We start from the raw sequence: 20,238 nt of genomic DNA, 5'->3' as shown, positions 1-20,238 counted from the left end.
TAGTGTTAATGGGAGCTATAACACAACAATTATCATTATAATACAGCAATTATAATGATATTTGATTACCATTTATCCCTCCCTTACCTTTTCTTCTACTCCTCACTGACTTTGTAGTTTCTCTCAGACAGACCAATCTTGTGAAATCACTGGTCTTACACAGCACTACATGTAACGTTACTGTGATAATGGCATGCTCATTCTTCCTCAGCAATAACCGAGACTCCTCATTGAGAGAAGTTATGAGGCCTCTGACAATTGGACTGCCTCATAAAACAGCAGTGCAAGGCTTATTGTCACTTAATTATAATAAAAGAAATTAAACAAGACTCTAAATTAACCCAACTGTCTCTCTGAGCAGTGGGGCCTCCACTTCATAACTTCCCTTCTCAGTGAGCTGATGGGGCTTTTAAGAGGTCTGTTTATGCACACAAGCACTAATTCTCTTATTTCTTCCTTTCTCCTCTCAGGATGGCAGCACAGCACTTTCAATAGCCCTGGAAGCTGGACATAAGGACATAGCGGTTCTCCTCTATGCCCATGTCAACTTTTCCAAAACCCAGTCACCGGTTAGTACACAATCTCCTGCAGTTTACGTTTTAACTTGCTGCCTCTGAACATAGTAGTAAAACATAAACAAAAAATGGCACCACCACCCTGGCAGCTATACAGCCGTACAGCACATGAATTTTCAACTTTATTCACAGGATAACTTTTATGCTGGTAAGTGAAATGTACATTTTTAAATACAGGTTGTCTGCAGAATGCTGAACCCTGGCTGAAGGATGCCTCCTCCTCCCTTTTATCTGGGGGTGAAGATAGCACGCTAGCAAGGTTCACTGACTCTGGCTAGTGTGCAGAGGTGCTGTTGCATCATTGTAATGCTAGTTATTGACCTGGTCACCAAAACGCAGGTGTTTCTGGAGTTACAGGTCCTATGTGCTCTGGCAAATATCCACCTGCTCTCCGAGCCCCGACTCGCCCTCCTGATGAACTGCTGCTAAACCTTTCACTGTCCAAACAACATGCGCTCTCAGTTAGTAGGCTGTATGATAGCTGGCACTGTTCTTCCTAAAATGAAAAAAAAAAAAAAAAATTAATCTGTGCAATTAAAGGCAAGGGATTGAACAGAGTGCTTGTGAGTGCTGTGTTCTCATTCGGCTGGCTGGAATAATTTCCCTTTGATTAATTATTCTTTCCTCTTTTCTAGGGCACTCCTAGGCTTAGCAGAAAGTCATCTCCTGGTCCCACCCACAGAGCCACGTTTGAGTAGTAGTGCATGAATATCTGTAAAAATCTCTATTGCCATCTTTAAGCTGCTAAATGTTACTGTTTTACTGAGACAGATACTGAATGTAATTGTCTTGTGCCTGAACTCACCAGCAAAGTGAAAGCAGAGATCTAGTGCTAAAGATAGAAAACTGTAAACTTGAAGCAAGCATATAGTTAAGTAGTGCTAAGCTGAGGACCTTAGCCAGAACTGTTCTTTTGCTCACCTACTCGTCTTTCCGTACACTGGCATACATCCTGTTTTTCTTTGCTATAGATTATCCTTTCCTATGTTATGTGCAGCCTAAGACTTCTAAAGCTATCCATGCAGGGGTGTCCCGGTGGCTTGTTTTTAATCATTCTAAAACATATTTACTGCGCTTAGACTTTTATCACAGTAACCTTTTCATAAATTTCATTCCAACATTATTTTGATGTTTTTAATTACTTTGAAATTCAGAAGTTGCAGTTGCTTATATAGTCAGCTCCGTGGATCTTGAGCTGGTGGGTGAGTGGGTAGGTATTGGGGATAGAGCCTCTCGTCAGGTCTGAAGTTCACTAAGTAAGTTGTTGCTAATTGGGGATAATGTATAACTTTTTATATGAAAGATACTAGTGTCTATAAAATTAACTCGCACAGTATTTTCAACATTTTATATTCCTTAATAATTAAAAACTACATGAAGAATTACATGTCCTGTTACCATATTTTTATTAACTGTGTCAGTCTATAAGCTCCATAAATGTTTATTGGAGAGTAAAATTAGAGGTACCAATTGTATATTCCCCTTGTGTGGAATTGAGCGTAGTTCTTGGTGCATATTTATGGAATGCTATTACCTTGTCACATTCACTTTAGTCGTGTATTGAAATGTTTGAAGTGCCTTAGACTCTTGCCATATTTTCAGAATAAAATTTCATTATGCTATTTTACTCCTCCCTTGTTTTAAGTGTGATTTGTCATCATCCAGATACACTGCAGATTACAGCTGCAGAGGCAAAACAGGATAGATTGGTAAGTCAAGGCAGGGAGGACAGGATAGCTCAGCGCTTGGGGGATTGCTGATGCAAATAGCATCAGTGTCCAAACTAGCTTTTTCGTGCTGACTGGCAGAGTAAAAAGCTTTGCCCAAGATGATCTGCCTTCGCTGGTGTTGCACTTGCTGCGAAGGTTGGACCCTTTGCTGTTTGGGAGAGAAGTGGCCTCTCTCTCGGCCATGTGCATCATCATAGGGAGGCACCAAAGGATGGTGTTCAAGCAGTTTGACCTAGCTCTCTGTGAAGTTGAAATAAAACTGAAATAAAAGCCTTTGAGCTTTATCTTCCAAACAATCCTGGCAGCGTGGTGAAGGGGATGCTTTTTAGATGGCACTGGAGGAAGTCCTCAGCTAGTGCCTCCCTATCCTTGTCAGTTCAGACCTACCTGATGAGACAGATAAACACACTTCTGTGCCTGCCTTCACGGGACGTATATGCTTCTGTTCCTCTGTGTCCTTCCTCCTTCCCTCCCTAAGTCCTTATCAAACAGCTTTTCCTACATAGTCCCTTTGAAATAGGGACCCACTGGAGCCATCTTCATTCCACTTGGCCTACATGGACTTGGTGGCTTGGACTGCATGAAGTTCCTGTGAGTTCTGTCATAGCTGGTTTGGTCCAGCTCTGCAGGTACTGCATGATACCAGTGCCAGGCTGGTGTCCCAGTGCTAGGGAGTGGCCCCTGGGCAAAGGCCAGGTGAAGTCTCTCTGCTGGGGGGCACATGTCTTAACATAGTAGTTCCAAACATGCCCCCCCACACCTTGAGGTCAGTCAGTTTTTACTATCGCACACCTCTGGCCAACTTTTCTTCTCGGTCTTCACTTAGCATCTAATTTTGTGTGGATGCTGTCTCACCTGGGTCCTACCTGCTAGTTAAAGAGGTATGTCACCAACTTGCCAAATTACTATGAAAATAAGGTCTTCCTTCTGACACCAGACTGACTGCAAATGGCAGCAGCAGCTGTAAAAAATTAAACAGAAAAAAATGCCCCTCACTTTGCCAGCCGTGCTCAGTCAGAGATGGTGGGTACGGGCTGTCCTGTGAAGCAGAGAGCAGACCTGCACCCCACAAGTGCATCCACCTGATGACCTGGGACCTGGTCACATGCAGTGCATGGCACCAGCGCAGGCTTCCCAATAAATTCCTTGTTCACTTAGGAGCCAGGTGGGTTTCTCATTCAGCAGAATTAGTACAAGCTGGATCTCCCCACCTAGGGCATGGCAAGAGTGGCTTTTGTTTCATCTTCAGACCTGTTGATCTGCCACCTCTCGCCACAGTTCGAACAACTGTCTGGAAAGCAAAGTCAAGATAATCTGTTCTTGTCTTTATGAGATTAAAACACACATGGTGCTGGAGTTAAACAAATCAAGCTGATGAAGCTGAGAAAAAGGATGACTGCTTTAATCTCTCTCCAGAACTTGTTCTAATTTTACAGAAAATCCAGTTCACTTATTTGTACATGCTTGCCTGTACCTAATGGATTAAATTCTTGTGGAGAGACATTTTATTGCCAGGACAGAATTTGGACCAGGGATAGGTTTCTACTTTCAGTTTTATCAAGAATATGATTTTTATTTAGTGCTGGTTTGACCAAAAACAGTCTAGTGCTTTCTTAAGGAAGTTAGTAATCGTACCTTTAACTCTGGCCTATATCTCATGACAGTGGTTTTAGGTAGTCCTGCGAAAAGCCAGGGGTTGTACTTGATGATCCTTATGGGTCTCTTCTACGGAGATATTCTGATTCTGTGACAGCGGTTTTAAAACCTGTAGATTATGTGCCAAAATCTGACTTTGTTAAAGAGTATCCTGAGCCGTCTGACAATGTCCTCTTCAGTAGTGCCGCTGTATTGCTGTAGGAGTTCTCTTAATTAGTAACATGTCCAATAGATCTTTGCCCCAGATTTTAAACAATGATCTTTGTTGCTGCACTACTACCTTGCTACTGTGCTTCATTTGCACACATGCGTACTTGTACATACTGTAACCTGAGGCTAAAAAAAAATAAAATTGAAACGCCTGTGAATTTAGCTTTTCAGAGCGGAGGGCCATGACTATTATTTTCTGAGTTGGCACAGGTCCCTGTCTCTCCCTCCACAAATCAATGGGAGTCCTGGGCACGATGGGATTCCTGGGCACGCAACTATTGTAGAAGGGTTTAAAAAAACTGGTCCAGTGGTTTAGCTGACTAATGACACAAGGAGAGTCACCAAATGTACTTTAATACTTTTTTTTTAATCTGGAAAAAAGCATAGGAATAGCAATGCGGAAATAAACATTCCTTCCTTCCCCCCCCCCCCCCCCACACACTTCCCCCCCCCCCCCCCCAAAGAATTGGTATATCAGAAACCAGCACATTAGGCGTTAAAATTTTCTAAGTGATTGCATTGCTTTCTAATGGCCTTGACTGGCAGAAGGCTGGGGAGGAATCTGACCCTTCCAACAGCATGCAAGAGTCAGGTTATGCAACTCAGAGTTCCTGGATTAATTTAGGTGCCATTTTCCTGGTAAGCAAAAGGGTTGACCAAGAATTGGCCTCCTAGAGCTTTAGAAAATGTTAGATGAAGCTGTGGACTGGGCATTTCTGTGCAATGTTCAGTTTCTTCCCAAAAGCTCATTGTCTTGGGTTAAAATGCCTTGTAAAGCAGAATGTCCCAAATTTTAGCTGTATGGTGAAGTAGGCCATTGTGGTATACCATGTCAGGAAGATTGCCAAAAGCAACCAAAACTTTGGATGTGTTGGTGGATATAGGTGAAAAGTACAGAATAAACTGACTATTTTACCGAAGTCAGCGAATGTCATTTCTAGCCTAAAATCCTATTAGGGGACACTTAATGGATTGAGCAGTTAAAAAAAAAAGAAGAAAGAATAATTACTTCCCTTAGCATTTTGTTCTCTTGGATGGCCCTCCTGTCTCTAAGAGGTTGACACCTGAAGCAGTTCGTACTGTGAAAGTCGGGCCCTTCCCCAGGAAATAGTTAAGAGGTTCCCAAAAGCATATGTATCCACGAATGCCCTCTGCAAGCCAAGTTTAATTCCACCTGCTAATGCTGGATAGCATTTATCACAGGTGCTGGGATTAAGGGGTTTACCATGCATACCAGCTCTGAAGTGAGCTCCCCCTACACACTTTCCCTGGCATTTGTTTTTCAGTTCAGATCAGACTCTCCAAGCATGATGTTGTCATCACCTTTGAACTCCGACTGTCAGTGAATATATAAAAGCTCTGGCACTTTTTCAAGACTGTAAAATACATCACTTGTCTTTTTCCAGTTATACTGTCATACATTAAGTGAAGCTGCCGCTTATAATCACCCTAAGAGGTAAAAGGCGAGGTTACTGGTACCGAGTTTTAAAATTATGGAAATTAGCCAATACAATATTGATCTAAATGCAATGACTGAAGAAGGCATTTTTGCAAGATGTACTTTCAGAGGTTTTATCTTCTTGATACAGCTGGAAGAACTCATGTTATTCTAGAAATAGCTTTTATGTCTGTTTCTCCTGGTGTCTCATACTTTTGGCTGAGAAGTCTGGCTGCTCTGGGTCCAGTTCAGCCATGGTGTGAGTAATGCAAAGCTTGGCATCGATCCCTGACACAGAGGACTGGCTCTGTTTGCTGGGATGGAAGCGGCCCAAAGGCTACAGACGTCCTCCTGCCTTTGAAAGGGAGCAGCAGAGCTGGCTGAAACAGCATTCACGCTCTTACTGCAGCTGTGAGCAGCCCTCCTCACTGGGCTCTGTGTTTGCATGCAGGTCTGTAAAGTTCATCCCTTCCTGCTCTTGTGCCTGCATCCAGGTCCATTGAACGAAAGCTCAACTATGACCATTTCCTCACTAAAAAGAGAGGCTTTCAGATGTTCAGTTCACATGGGGATGCTTGGGCCTGCCTTCCTAGCGCCTGACTTGGGACAAGGGACAGAGGTAGGAGGTCAAGGAGCCATGCTGGAAAACACGCAAGGAGGATTTTACATTAAACACTCTTAGAAATGGCCACGATGAGATTAGAGGAAAGGGGTACCCAGATTCAGGTTTGTTTCATATTTCAGTTGGGAACTGTGATAGTATTAGCCTTCACTACTCACAGCCTAATGCAATGCCTAGGGAAGTCAATTAAAAAAGTCCTGCCTGTTACACTTCACTTTGGCTGTTCTGTCTCTGTGCATGCATATGCTGAACAGAAGTGCTTGGTTAGAGCTGAGCTACCCGATTGCTGTCTTCTTCCATCAGTTGCTCCACTTTGGTTGGTTGGTACAACTTCATCCAACATATCAGTGCCTCATCTTTTCTCAACAAGTTCCCCTGGACAGTGAAGTGCTGTTAAGGAGCTGCAGAACTGCATGCTACTTGCAAGAATATTTGGGAACCTCTGTATAAGATACTATGCAGGAAATACCATACAATTTTTTTTGCAAAGATGATTGTAACAACTTCTTAAAGTTGGTTGTAAAATGGCATGTCTGTTTTCCTGTCAGGTTTTTAGGCAATGGGAACAAGGCACGTGAGTAAATCATGACAAAAGTAGTACTGCCTTGCGGCTGTATACATAGATTGATCAATGTATCAGACGGTTCTTTATTATAGGTGATTAATGAATTCAGTGCCTCAAAACCTCTGTTGTAAGTATCATAAGGAACCTCTGCTTCCTTCATGATATGCACTTTCAGCTTTTCCTGCTAAAAGAAGAAGTTAAGCATGTTTCCTCACACCCATGCACCCACCCCATGATGATCCTTGAAGAGATCTCAGGAATGAGATGATCAGGGAAAACGGGAGCCTTCAGGCAGTTGGTACCTGCTGTGAGCGCTTCGGCTGGAGCCTTAAAGGGGGTGGCGGGGGGCATGGGAGACAAGCTTGATGGACCTTTTTTTCCTCTCTATCATTTTACCCACCTGTGCTTTGTTCCTTTGCCCTGTGCCACTTGGCGAGTGGTAGTCTTTGCCCTGGGCCACTTCTCATTGGGAACCACATCTGTGCATTTCCTGTTTGGTTAGCCAACACAGCCAGCACCAGCAAAGATTTTAAATAATTCTTGCCTTTTAAATAATTCTTGCTATACAAAACTGCCCTTCAAAGACTTCTACAGTAGAGACCTGTAAATAAGGGCATCATTATACTGTTTTATATTATTATTATAGACTATTATTAAATATATTCAGCCATGAATAGCAGAAGTCAATCTCCACCTCCTCTAAACACCACTACAGCCATTTGCAGGATTATTACTTAGATAACATAAGAGCTAACATTTTTTCAAAGCAGTGCTCATGCTTTGGTATGATCTGTAAGTGCTGATCTGAATGGAAGTAGCAAGAGATATTTCTAGAAAATATACTGGTAATTTTTTCCTTCAGCTTTTCACTTAATGGCTTTAGCCACTGTTGCAGAAACAGCCCTTGCTGCATCCTCCTTAAGAGCTTTGGCTAGCCGCAGAGTTGAAAGGGTAGCTCATGCTCCCCTAGTAATACTGTCCTTCCTCACCCAGCCACATTAACTTCACTGAGATGAAGATATGCCATTTCTTTTGCATGCCATGGTGAAGAGGCAGATTAATAAAGATCCTTCTCTACTTCCTGGCCATGGTATCACACCTTTCTTTGAGGCATGAAAAGGCACCTGCTGTCTCTGGCAGTCATCCTGCAGTGCCCCTGCATTGCTCTTGGGCATTTTCTGGGGCCAGAAGAGCAACTTTTCTCCAGTCCCAGGGGTGAGTGAGACTTAGAGCCAGGCAGTTACAACCCCTTGGTACTGCGGAGGTGTGAGGAGGCAGGCGCTGGCCCAGGAAATGGCTCCCCACCACCACCCCCATGCACTCGTTCTTGCAAATTTATCATGAGAATTTTCCAGTCCAACCACATATATCTGCTCAGAGGCCCTTTATTGTGGTGGTTTAATCTGCATCACTAGCCTAGCAGGAGGAGCAAGAAGCATGTTAATGCCTTCTGCAGTGGCTGCTGATTTGGGAGGAGTGTGAGCAGAACAGCTGTACAAAGACATTGAGAGAGATTAGAAACACAGGATGATAATAAAATGAGATTTGGTTTAGGAAAATCAGACTGAAACAACTGAGGAAAAATCATGTAAGTTTGTGGGAGTGAGAGAACGTTAGAAATCTGTAATGCTGAAAGAGAACTTGCCAGAGAGTGAATTAAACAAGAGTTGACAATGCAATGAGAGCAAAAATGGACCAGAGCTGGCAGTGTGATGAGAGCAAAAAATGGTCCGTGCCTTTTTTTGTCCGCTTCAGAGAGGCACCTGACCCTGGAAGATGTAATGCAACTTGACACCATTCATGGTCAGTGTGTCCCCAGGGAGACAGCTCCAAAGGCTGCCACCACCAACCCGACAAACAACAGCTGTTAACAAGTTCGAAGCTGAAAATAAGGAAGAAGTTTAAAAGGATACTTCTGTTTTGCTAAGAGACAAATCCTGTAAATACAGAATTTAAAACGTCCCACAGTATGTGACTGTTGAATAATAAGCCGTACAGATGTGTCCCTTCCAACTCGAGGTATTCTATGATTCTTTGATTTGCAAAGGGGCAATAAAGCAAAGAGATACAGCTGAAGGTGAGAAAGTTCTTCAGGTTAGTTCTGCGAAAAATGGGGTTTAGCTCTTGGGAAGTCCAGGTGAGTTTTTAAATGAATATGAGCTTGTCACCATCTCTGTTGTGTCACAAGATAATTGCCCATTCTGGCCTTCTTACAACAACTCGTATTTGGTCAGAATTGGGTCAAGAATTGGAGACAAAGGAGACACACGTAGCTATATGAAAATGGGTGTGTGTGAGAGTTTCTGAAAACATGCCACAGATAAGACTGTAAATCCCTCTTTTAAGCTGTGTGAACTTCCCGTCGTGCCCCATTGATCTGCTGGAGAGCCCAGCTGCACCCCAGCAGGATGCTGACTATCCTCCCTCCGCCGCCCCGGCGACTTCTCTGCGGAGCAGGGAGACCTCTACAGACGGGATAAATCCAACACTGCTGCAAGCATGCAGAGGAAAATAACCAGACTCTGACAGAGCGGTTAGTTACTGGGGTTTGTTTGGTTTGGGTTTGGGTTTTTTTAATACTCTGGTACTGTTTCATTCATTTTCCTCCTCTTTTAATAACCCGCTTTCAACTGCTGACATTTCAGGGCCTGCATGTACAAGCCAACAGATGCAAGTCTTGGTCTTAGATAATTATTTTCTCTAACTTAACACTGAATTAGTAGCCCACTGCTTTCTACCCAAGTTTTGTGCTTGGGTAGAGGAGGCCCAGCAGTATTCTCCTGAGATCTGGGGTCAGGAGATGGAAAAATCCTGTGGCCTGTGCCCTAGCATTGCCTTTGGAAGAAGTGATAAGCGTTGCAAAACAACTGCTAACAGAAATGTAAGCTCCATCGACAGAGAAAGGAACCTCGCCATGTAACCCTGTGCTAAACCGCAAAACCCCTACAGCTCTTCTACCAAGTCGGCATGGAAGAAGTTCAGGAGCCTGACATTACCTTCTAGGAAATCTCTAGGGGTAGCATTTTTTGGCTTGTGAGGAACTGCTCGACCCAAGAGCAAGAGGTATTAGGATGGCTACCCAGGCTCTGAGATCTACCTTTGCTCCAGGAATTAAAGTTTCCCTCAAATTACAGGAAGATTTTCTTGAGGATGCTAACAAAATCACCTGCCATGCAAACTGGTGCAGGAGACATGTTTCTGGTGTCCAGGTGTGCCTTTTCCAGCTAAAGTGTGATAAGCACACAAACACGTCATCCCCCCACCCCTGATCAGCAGCCAGATCAAAAGGTACACTTGCCCTATATAGCAGCTGAGGATCAAGGCCAAAACTCTCTTCCAACTGCAGAAAGGTTTGTGTATTATTTTCTTCAAGGCTGAAAGAAAAACGTTCTTCAAAGGCAGGTACAAATGTGGAAAACAGGCTATCATCTACCATGGGCCTGCCCAGGGGATCCCACGGTCTGCTGCTGGCACGCATTATTACTGAGGGGCATGAAAACGAGCTGGGTAGGACATGCTGCTCCAACACAGAAATACGCGAGCTGAGGAACTAGCTATCCCAAAGACTATCACCTGGAATGTAACACAGGCTGCCTGAAAGTACCTGAAATAGCTGATTGCCTTCCACAGGCAGCAAACCTGATCCTCTTCTATGGCTGATCAGAGCTGTGTGTCAATCTCAATGTTAAATGAAAACATAGCACAAGGATGCCTAAGTTGCCATCCTGAATTGCCACGTCTTCTCCTTGAGATGCTGGTGGGGCAAAGGTGGAGAGGAGGCTGCATGTGGAAATGTAGCCTTGGCTTTAAATGAAGCTTTGGGGAAAGAATGAGTCCAGATTTGCAAGGAAAACGTGCAACTCTTCTGTCCCTGCCTCCTATACTTCTCTCAGGCATTGCCCACTGTGGGTAACCTAGTAAGTCCCTCATCATAATGAGGTTGTTTTTCCCACTGCCTTGATTATACCAAAACACAACAGAGTATGTTGTGAAAGTCACTCTTCCTGCCCCCTGCCAGAAGGAGGGTTGTATTAACCAGCACTTTGAGGCCAGGGCACTCCTCCTGAATTCCAGTGCTGGAACTAACACTGTCTTCTACCACCATCACCTTCACTGGTCCGCTTATAGACTATGATTAACAGTGCAATCTCATATGACTTGGTCTGGGGGACATCAGTTATTTTGACCATCTTTCATGAGTGGTCAAGCAGTGCCCCTTAGAATTTAATATTGATAATAGCAATTATTTTAGAGACCTTCTTTGACTAGGAAGAAAAGGTAAGCGCAAGATATTCCTTGTAACAACACTGCCAGGCTCCATAACAGCTCCTATTTTAACAAAGGGGATGTCATGATGTGACCAGGTGAGTACTCTTTTTTTTTTAAAGTGCGTGTGTCTCTAATTTTAATTTTATTCCCAAAGTTTGCTTTGAAAAAATGATATGAGGGATCTCACTGGAGCACATAAGAATAAATAGCGACTGGAAATTGGTTAAGGCATTTGTTCTTCACCCAGTGGACCAGAACATTGCCAGGCTGATGGGCTATTGGGTAAGTGAGCATCCAGGCAGGTATTTAAGGTGTGTATCATTCAGCTGGTAGAACACAGTGAGCCCTACAGAGAGGACTTATGGGCTATTGTGTTAATAAATACTTGGGCAATTTTAGAGATGTACCTTACTTACCTTCAGGTGCCTAATGAACAATCTCTTAAGACGTCATTATTTTGAATTCACAGAAGCTGTCTTCCAGTGGTGAAAAGGCAATCTCTATGCCTTAGTTTCTTAAAAACAGGTGAGAGAAAATAATAGCTTAAACAACCATGCAGTGAAGCTACTCTTTGTTCTCAACCTTACTGTGTGTTACCTGTTACAATTTCAAACTCTGAGGGTATTTAAAAAGATTTTACTCAGGCAATGTGAATATTTGCATGCACTTAGCTGGGATGGCTGAGCTGGGCTCCGAACACCTTTATTCTGGCATCTGCAAGAGACGCTGTTTGCATATGGATGACAGAAAATTAAGATGTCTGACTAATTAGTTTCCACACAATGTTCCCATCACCTGACAAAGCATCTCCGTGTCTAGACAAAGCCAGCCTAATTAAAATTAATAGCCTGACAGTTGAAATCATTTGTAACAATGTGTCATCTTCCTTAGCACCTTCTAGCCAATAGAATCAGAGAAACTCAATTACTCCTCATTAGCCAATGTGCATATAAGATGTACAGAGATCATCAACCCAACACTGCTGACTGACATGCAAGGGATAGAAGAAAACTGTTACCTAGGGAAGCCAACTGACTTAGTGCTCTGGTTATCTGCATCTTGACAGCACCTAGCAAAACCTTACTTGAGAGGTGTAGGTCTCCTGGGATCCCTCTGAACTGGATTCCCAGCAATAATGACGAGGGATGAGCCCATGAGCCCTTGAAGATGGGGAGACCCAATACTTTGCCTGCAGCATTTGGGGACCACCTCTGAACTGCCCGATTGCTCTGGGGCCTCTGGGGCTCTGAGGGGAGACGGGAGAGGCTGCGGGGGAAGAGAGTCAGGTTGACAGGGAAGAAGAAACCCTCTTTTTTCAGCCTCCGAGATGCAAAAGGTCAGCGGCTCACATCAAGTCATTTCACAGCATGGCTGATTAAGTAACAGTCATTTGACTTTGATTAAAATATCTGGAAGAGCTCAGCTGTGGCTGCAGGCAATTCTGACACCCCCGCCCCCCTTGCCCTGCACTGCCTCAGTGAATTTGAAAGACTTCACGTGGGAAGGGGGAAGAAATGGGGAAGAGCAGCACAAAACTTTGCTCTTAGACACGTGTGCTACACTGACTGATTTCAATGGGAAGTCCCACAGAATGAAATGTGCTCCCCTGAGAGCAGAATATTACGTGAAACAGATACTTTCTATTTATTTAGACTTAAAGAAAAAAGAAGAAAATAAATTCAGAAGCAGCTGTTGTAACAACAGTTTTGCTTCTATCAAGCATCAGAATTAGGGGCAACAAATAATAATGCACAAATAAATAAATTGGACAGCCAATAAATCGACGCAGCAAAAACTGCCCCTTCAGTTACCTCAGTCAAAACCATCCCTCACAATCATGGAGCTCCAGCAGTTCTAGGTTACTGAAGATCAAGAATGTAAAATAATAAAAACTTGCACAATTTAAAAGAAAGCGTAGGTAATAAAGCAAGCGCTTTATAATTTGAAATGATCTATTTGTTCCTTTAAATACCAATGGGCTTGCTCAATGAAGTGGGAATTTAACTGTATCCATTAAAAGATTAAAGACTATAAATAAAAAAGTAGCAATTAATTGTGTTGCCTATTTTTAAGAGGTTGGAGCTTAGTTTTTCACACTCTGGCAGTCTATCAAACTCAGCTCCATTACAGATGTCTTAGAGCTGAATTGATGATGATATTCAAAACTAAGGGCATTCTCTGCAGTAGTCCTACCCTGATGAAGGAGCTCAAACATATAGATGGCTTATGTGATTCTATCATTCTTACAGAGTGAATTACAAATGTTAGAAATGTCAGCTTAATGAGTCATGCAAGAGTCTTCAATGTTCTAAGTCACTGGATCCAATTAATTTTTAAGTGTGCCTAAAATGAACAATGAAGACTGAGAAGAAGCAATACAGTGGTTTCCCCATACTCACTTTTTTACTTCTATTTTATAAGTCAGACCTAATAATGCTTCCAAATAGCTATCCAAGTCAATTATTAACAATGATTGAAATTTCTGAGGAGCTGACAGCGTGTTCTCTTCAGCCTTTAAATCTACAATGAAATGATTCTGACTTGCATGAACAAATGAGGAAGTGGAGAACGTAGGTGTTAGTGAAAAAAATGGTAATTCTTTTCTTTATCCCTGTTACTAGTAAAACTAGTCACAGCAGTGACATGACAAACATATGCATTTTTTTAATATCTCCATGCTATTTGCTTCATTGTACTTGAAAACTGCTTTGGTTTTGTACTGTACTTGGCACGATGTAACAAAGTGAATTTTATTTCCAGTGAGTCGTGTTTTTATTGAGCACTGTGGGGCAGCATCATTGGCTGGGCTCACAACTATGAAGGGGAAGAGCCATCCATTGTTACAAGCAGGCTTTTCTGATTTTTATATAAATATTTTTTACCATAACCCAGACATTTGGACCATTAAACTCTAGATTATGACTAGTGTGTATCTTGCTAACAAACATGCATTTGCTCAGGCAAGAACCTCTGGTGGCTTTTCTTAGCTGTAGCTCATCTGAAGTTACTGATGTGGAGGCTCCCTTTCCACATGTCAGGAGAACACACGCAAGCAGAGTGTCAATGAAACTCCCACTTCAATGGCCATTAAGGCACGTTATGCTGTGGCAGGCCTGTTCTCTAATTTGGGATACAGCTGATGTTGTTCCCCACTCCCTGCCAACATCCCTTCTTGCACCCTTTGGAGAAGGGTCCCCTGGATGAGTGTCACACCTTATCTTCCCAATGCGTCTGGATTTGCACCAAGAGAAGAAAACGTGAACTGAGGGTGCTGAAGAGTGTACGCATTTTGACCCACCCTGCCAACAACCTGGTCTTTGCAAGCAGAGCTGGGCACAGCAGCTTTTCAGACTGCTGCAGCAAGACGTCCCTGAACTCACTGGTGAGAGGCTGTGGACGCTCTCCCCGGGGACTCTCCTAACTCTCACTGAGGAAAAGCAGCAAATAGCCGAGTGGTGGCAGCGCTATAAACTGCTTCAGTTATTCACTCAGTGAACATAAGCCCCCGAGACCAAGACGGCAAAGGAAAGAGGACTTTGAGGAGAAGAGGACTAAGTAGCACATTGGGGCTCCCTACACCTAAAGGCCCCATGCCCTAGAAATATTTTTTGAAGCAAGGAAGAACGAAGCGCTTGAAATCTTATGTCTGAATGAAAGATTCAGCTTGACTGAATGACTTTCAGCAAAAACCGTCAGTGGCTTATCAGATTTTATTGATCTTGACTAATGCTCTATTATAGTATCACAGCGAAGTGTCTGAGACGGCAGCTCTCGGGCTGATTTTAAACTCTTGTAAATATTGGGCATTTCAAGGCAAGGGTTGGGTTCGGATCTGCCTGTCCTAAGAAGAAACACTTACCTTTGTTGTAGTGCAGGCAGTTCCAGAGGTATAAGCTGAAAACAGAAAGTGTCAAAACATAAATAACAGAGACCAAAAAAAAGGCAAGCTATATGCTGCCAGAAAGTGTCAAGAAAATTCTCTGCCTGGAATACAAAACTTTGCCTGTGGGGTTGTGTTTTAAGAGCCAGGGGACAAAACTTCAGCTTTCTTGTAAGCTAAAGGAGGTTTAAAATAAGGAATGAATGAAAGAGGAGAATGGCACAAGTATACAAGTGAAACTGCAAAAAATGCATGGCTTATTTATGCCACCTACTGGATTTTTCCTGAAATATCTTTTCAATCAGTTTAGTTGTCACGATCATGTCTGTCACTCCAGTAAATACTTATGTTTGCATGGGAGGCTACGTGTACAAGTAAACCAGCTGGTATCAAGCTGATTACTCACATGAGTAAATGTGTGGACTAACATAGCTCCAGGACTGGAGATGGGGGTAGCTGTACACCTGTTTATTCTGCTAACTTGATGGCTGTAGGGCAGCCAAGACGCCAAAAGCTGCAGGCAAGCACTGAAGTCTGGCACTGAGGACTTTCCCAGCCCCTGCCAGTGCCTCATGGGAATGTGCTGGCACCGTTTCCCTCCTTTGCTTGACTCCCTCTGGCTGTCTTTGATATTTTGTTCTAAACGTCCAGCATGTTTATGGACACGATGTTTTCAAACAATGCAGACCGGCAGTGTGAATGCTTTATCTTCTATCCCTCACCATTCCTGCAGCTGAGGCTCTGTTGGGAATCCACAACCAGCCCTGGTGATACAGTCTATAAAATGACCTGGGAGAGTCAAAAAGATCTGCTGTGAACAGAGGGGGCAAAACCTTCTGGCTCGACCCACTGACAGCAAAAAAAAATACTAAACAGAATCGGACTTAGCAGATCTCTAGATGGCCTTACTAAATGCACTCAACCTCACTGACTTCTGTGAAACTAAAGGTCTTCATTTTCCAGGCAATGGTGTCAGAATCGAGACCTCTTTAATTTGTGACCTCTCTACTGAGATGCTCAGTCATGCCAAATGGTGGTGAGGACACGGCTTGTTCACATCCGTCCCTCAAAATGATGACCCTGTTGGCAAATAAAACATTTCTGCAAGGTTCAAGGGATCAGCCAAAGGCATGCATCGGCAACAGACAGATTGTCACTGACATGACATTTTGTACTTAAAGACTTATGCAAAAAAGTAAAGGATAACGATCAGCTACCTAGGAAAAAAGGCAAAAATGTCATTTGATTCTTCTTATGGGTTTTTTTCCTTCATCAGAAACATTAATTACAGTTTCTTCCAAAGGTGCCGGCAAACTGCAGTAATGTTTAGTCACTGACATCATCTCTGGATTCCAGAGATGCCCAGACTCACATTAAATGAATGACTACGATTTCTTGAAGACTTGCAGTGAGATTTTTCTGATTCGTGTTAGAACTGCTGGCAGTTTATAACCATCTCCTATTCCTTCATGACTCCAACAGATGTCAAATCCAGTAATGTGTTGTCATCCTTACCAAACACCCATTAAAAAAATTTGAGACAAACATCACACGCTAAAACCATACTCAAAGTGCGACTTGAGCTAGCAAAAGCAAAGCAATTCATTGTCAAAGGATCGACTGTGCACTTGTATTCATCAGGCATCTAAGTATTCTGGTGGTATTCATCCAGAACACAAAATACTAGATAGGTGCTAACACCATTAGTATTTTGTTCTTCAACAATTGGTTCTGTAGCATTACGGATAATACAGATCTGTGCAGTTAGCCTGAAAAGCAGGAGTAGAAAAATGCTAGTTATGTGAAAGACAGCTGAATTAGTGTTCTTCTTGGAACTGTTGCATTTTTTGCATCTTGTGATTCATCTCTGAGCTTGGCTGTCCCACTAACTTCCTAGTGAAAAGTCATATATAAGCACCTGGTGACTGCTATTATTTCTCCTTTGCCTGTCTTTGCCTGCTTTATGGACTGCGCTTCTCTTCTCTTTTCTCTTTTTTCACTCCTTCCAGTTTTTCCCTTCCTCCTCCTCCTGTCATTTCTGATGTGCTTTTTCTTCTTCTACCTTTTCATACCTCAGTTTGTTAGTTTTTATTTTATTTTGCCTTTCTTGGTCTTTTGATTTAGCCTCCTTTCATCTCCTTTTTAATTTGCATTTTTGACTTCAAGACAATTTGCATTCGAGCACCTGAAAACATGCCTGTGGTGTGCTCAACCACACACAGAACTTCACAAACTGGGGTTTCACTTTCAAGACTCGCCCCTAGACAGCAGCTTCGGGGCCTGATCAATGCCCTTACGAGTTGAGAGCATCTCAACTGATTTTGTTCAGGGAGGAATTTCACATGTCAATATAGGAGGCTAAGCATGCCTGTCCGCATTGTTCATCTCCTTAAATATCAGTGATATACACCACTAAGTGTATAAGCAAATCATATTTTTGTTCCACTAAACATTGTATTCATCTTCTCCTCTTTTGCAGGAAAATGTGCAGTTACTGACATCAGAAATGTCAATCCCAGCAAAACGACGCAAGGGAAAATTTTCAGTTTCTGTGAGTTGAATGCTTGTCACATCCCCGTGCCAAGCCCATGCAGCTTCTGCTGGTGTCTCACTTGAGGACCATCTGACTGCTCGAGACTGGGGCTTAACAGGAGTGTTTTAATGTGGTCTCTCTGGAGGATGGAAAGCGACATAGATGTATCCTACGTTGTACCATGAAGGAAAAAGTTCTCTAAATGTAATTTAGTAAATGCTAATGGAAAGCATCAAGCAGCAAGGATCTGGGGCTTTCTTCAGGGTGGGATAGGCACTGATTGTTTCTGGCAGGGAGGCTCAGTCTGAGCAGAATTAGCTGGGAGATAGCTGATCGCGAAGAGAGAGAAGCTTTCCTTGGCTGCTTCTAGCAGAAATAAATTTCTACCTACTGTAACTTATTACCATCTGATATGCTGAGTCATGAAGCTGGGGTTATAGAAATCTTTATGCAATCTTTATAAATCAGCCTCACATAATCTCAGGTGCTTTCTGCTTCATCTCTGTTGAGTCACTCATTTGACAGTTGTCATTCATCTTAGATTGAGATGTAATTTAATAGTTTCATTTCAGCATGAAGATAGCATCATCTAAAGTTGAGCCCGGAAAGATTTAAAGGTGTAACAGAGGAAATATTAATACTGTAAATAATATCTGTAGAGCTGCATGGGTCTATAAATCACATAGTGCCAAGTTGGAAGGGGAGCCTATGTAAAAAAGAAAAGAAAAAGCATCTTCTCCTGTCACCCTCTGCAGAGTATATCCGCTCTAGCCACCCACACCAGCTCCAGAAGTGCTGGTTACTGAGTTGTCACCACAGTCTCACCGTCTGTATTTGTTGGGATCACCTGCCCACACAGATATTGATCAAAGTGTGTTTACACCCATTTAGGGATATGGGTGTAAGGTAACCTGCGAACAGGAGACGTAGTCCAGCAAGGAGCCGGCAGCTTCACAATGGAGAGCCGCTGAGCTGCAGCAACTCGGGTGTTTTATCTTGGGGTCACACCTCTCCCTGGGCCAGGCCACGTTGGCCGCCTAACCAAACCCGGCCTACCCAGCCCAGGGGATCACAGGGCTTAATAATGGCCTCTCTGGATCCCAGCTTGCTCCCTTAGACCACGGCTTGTCTTCTCTTTGATAAAGCAATAGCAAACTTAAGCAAAATACATGTTAGAGACAGTTACTCCTGGCTAACGATGTCAACAAATTATACAACTGCTACTAAAAAAACAAGACAGTAACAACAATGCCAGTTACAAATGACCGATAGCAATCACTGGCCTGTCACAGGCTTCCTTTGTGCCATAATTCCCTATCTTCTCCCAGGCTGGTTATGAGCAAACTAAACCAAAGAGCACTTTTTCTTCCTCCTTTTCTGCCAAGAGACCCTCATTTCATGTCCAGCTAATTGAAAGGGTGGGATCCGTTAGTACAAAAAATTACCATTATTAATTACCATAATAATTACTAATAATTATGCTGACTCTAGTGACCACACTTCTCAGTCCTTTATAATGTAAATAGCTTGCTCACTATCCCACCAGATTATGGGAAAACCAGCAAAACTAGCATTGTTGTGAATTATCTAGGAACAATTTCTATAGCTGTCTAAATCAGTCCTTGAAGGATGCATCTGATTATTCATTACATTTATCATGTGTTTGTAATGCTCTGCAATCACTCCCCCCTTCCCGATGTATTGGGTTCCACCAAGTGCCAATCAACTACATGCTCTAATGTAAATCCATACAGCTCACATCGCTGCTGCTCATAACAGTCACACCAGTCTGCTTCATGCCTGGAGGGAATACCACTCATTTTCAACTGTAAGTGGTTAGGAAGGTGCAGTCCGCCCTGGTTGCTCACAGCTGACATTTTTTTAATCTCGCTGAAGACCCAGGAATGTATTTCATGCCTAACGTCAAAATGAGCACATTTGTTTTACCAGTTGAATAGTCAGGGCCTACAGGGACACCATTACTGAAGACAATTACAAGATTACAGTAGTCTCAGAGTAATATTAAAGAGTCGTAATTGATTATCGCCAAACCAATTTTACTTCCAAAGTGAAATGAAAATAATTTTGAGGGGGAGACAGCCTTCTTTGATAGAAAAATAATTGTTTCATTTTGGCATAAAGAGCCTGTGGTTACATTTTAAGAACTTTTTTTTGAGTGAAAAAACCTTAAACTCATTAACAGGGCCTAGATTTTTTTTTTTTTTTTTTTGGTAAAAAAATGGGAGATGCCCTGAAGGCGTGTAGGATTTAGGTCGCGGTGAGCTAGCAGCAGCAGTGGCAAGCGGTAGCGGTGAGCGTTTGGCGGCTCACCTCTGAGCACGCCTGAATGCATCTCCGTCTGGAAACCGGCAAAGCCGAAGCGTGCTGGCAGTCCTGAAGTGCGCGGATCTGTTTTAAAACCTTCAGAGAGGAAGCCTTCTAGTTAACGTCAAATTGCAGTTCTTCAACTTGTTTTTAACTAGATAATGAATAATCTAGCCAACTAATTGGTTAGCGACAATATTTTCCACTGGTGGTTTCAGATTCGGTATATCTGCTTTTCCTGATGCTAGGTGGCTTTAGTTAAGTGCATTTCTAAAAATACTTTTTTTTTTTAACGGCGTTGTTCCTGATTTTGCATAGGGCAGCTCTGTAAATAGCTGTGTAGCTGGGTCATCTTAAATCTAAACGAGGACTCCATAATATTTCGCCAAGAAACCAAACTGCATCCAGTTCTGTGTAGCAATAACTTTTTTCGTT

At 42.8% G+C, this 20,238-nt stretch overlaps 1 protein-coding gene across 1 annotated transcript in view; it reads left to right on the top strand.

Moving 5' to 3' along the window:
* KANK1 (KN motif and ankyrin repeat domains 1) overlaps positions 1–2,200 on the top strand; it is a 28,588-nt gene extending 26,388 nt beyond the window's left edge. The window contains exons 11-12 of the mRNA XM_009327223.1: positions 471–569; positions 1,211–2,200. Of these exons, the coding sequence (XP_009325498.1) occupies positions 471–569; positions 1,211–1,273 (162 nt within the window). The 3' untranslated portion in view covers positions 1,274–2,200. The remainder of the gene's footprint in view (positions 1–470; positions 570–1,210) is intronic.
* Positions 2,201–20,238: the final 18,038 nt, after the last annotated feature.

The sequence above is a fragment of the Pygoscelis adeliae genome, unplaced genomic scaffold, assembly GCF_000699105.1.
Source record: "Pygoscelis adeliae isolate BGI_AS28 unplaced genomic scaffold, ASM69910v1 Scaffold26, whole genome shotgun sequence".
NCBI lineage: Eukaryota > Metazoa > Chordata > Aves > Sphenisciformes > Spheniscidae > Pygoscelis > Pygoscelis adeliae.
This window is presented reverse-complemented; position numbering and strand designations above follow the sequence as displayed.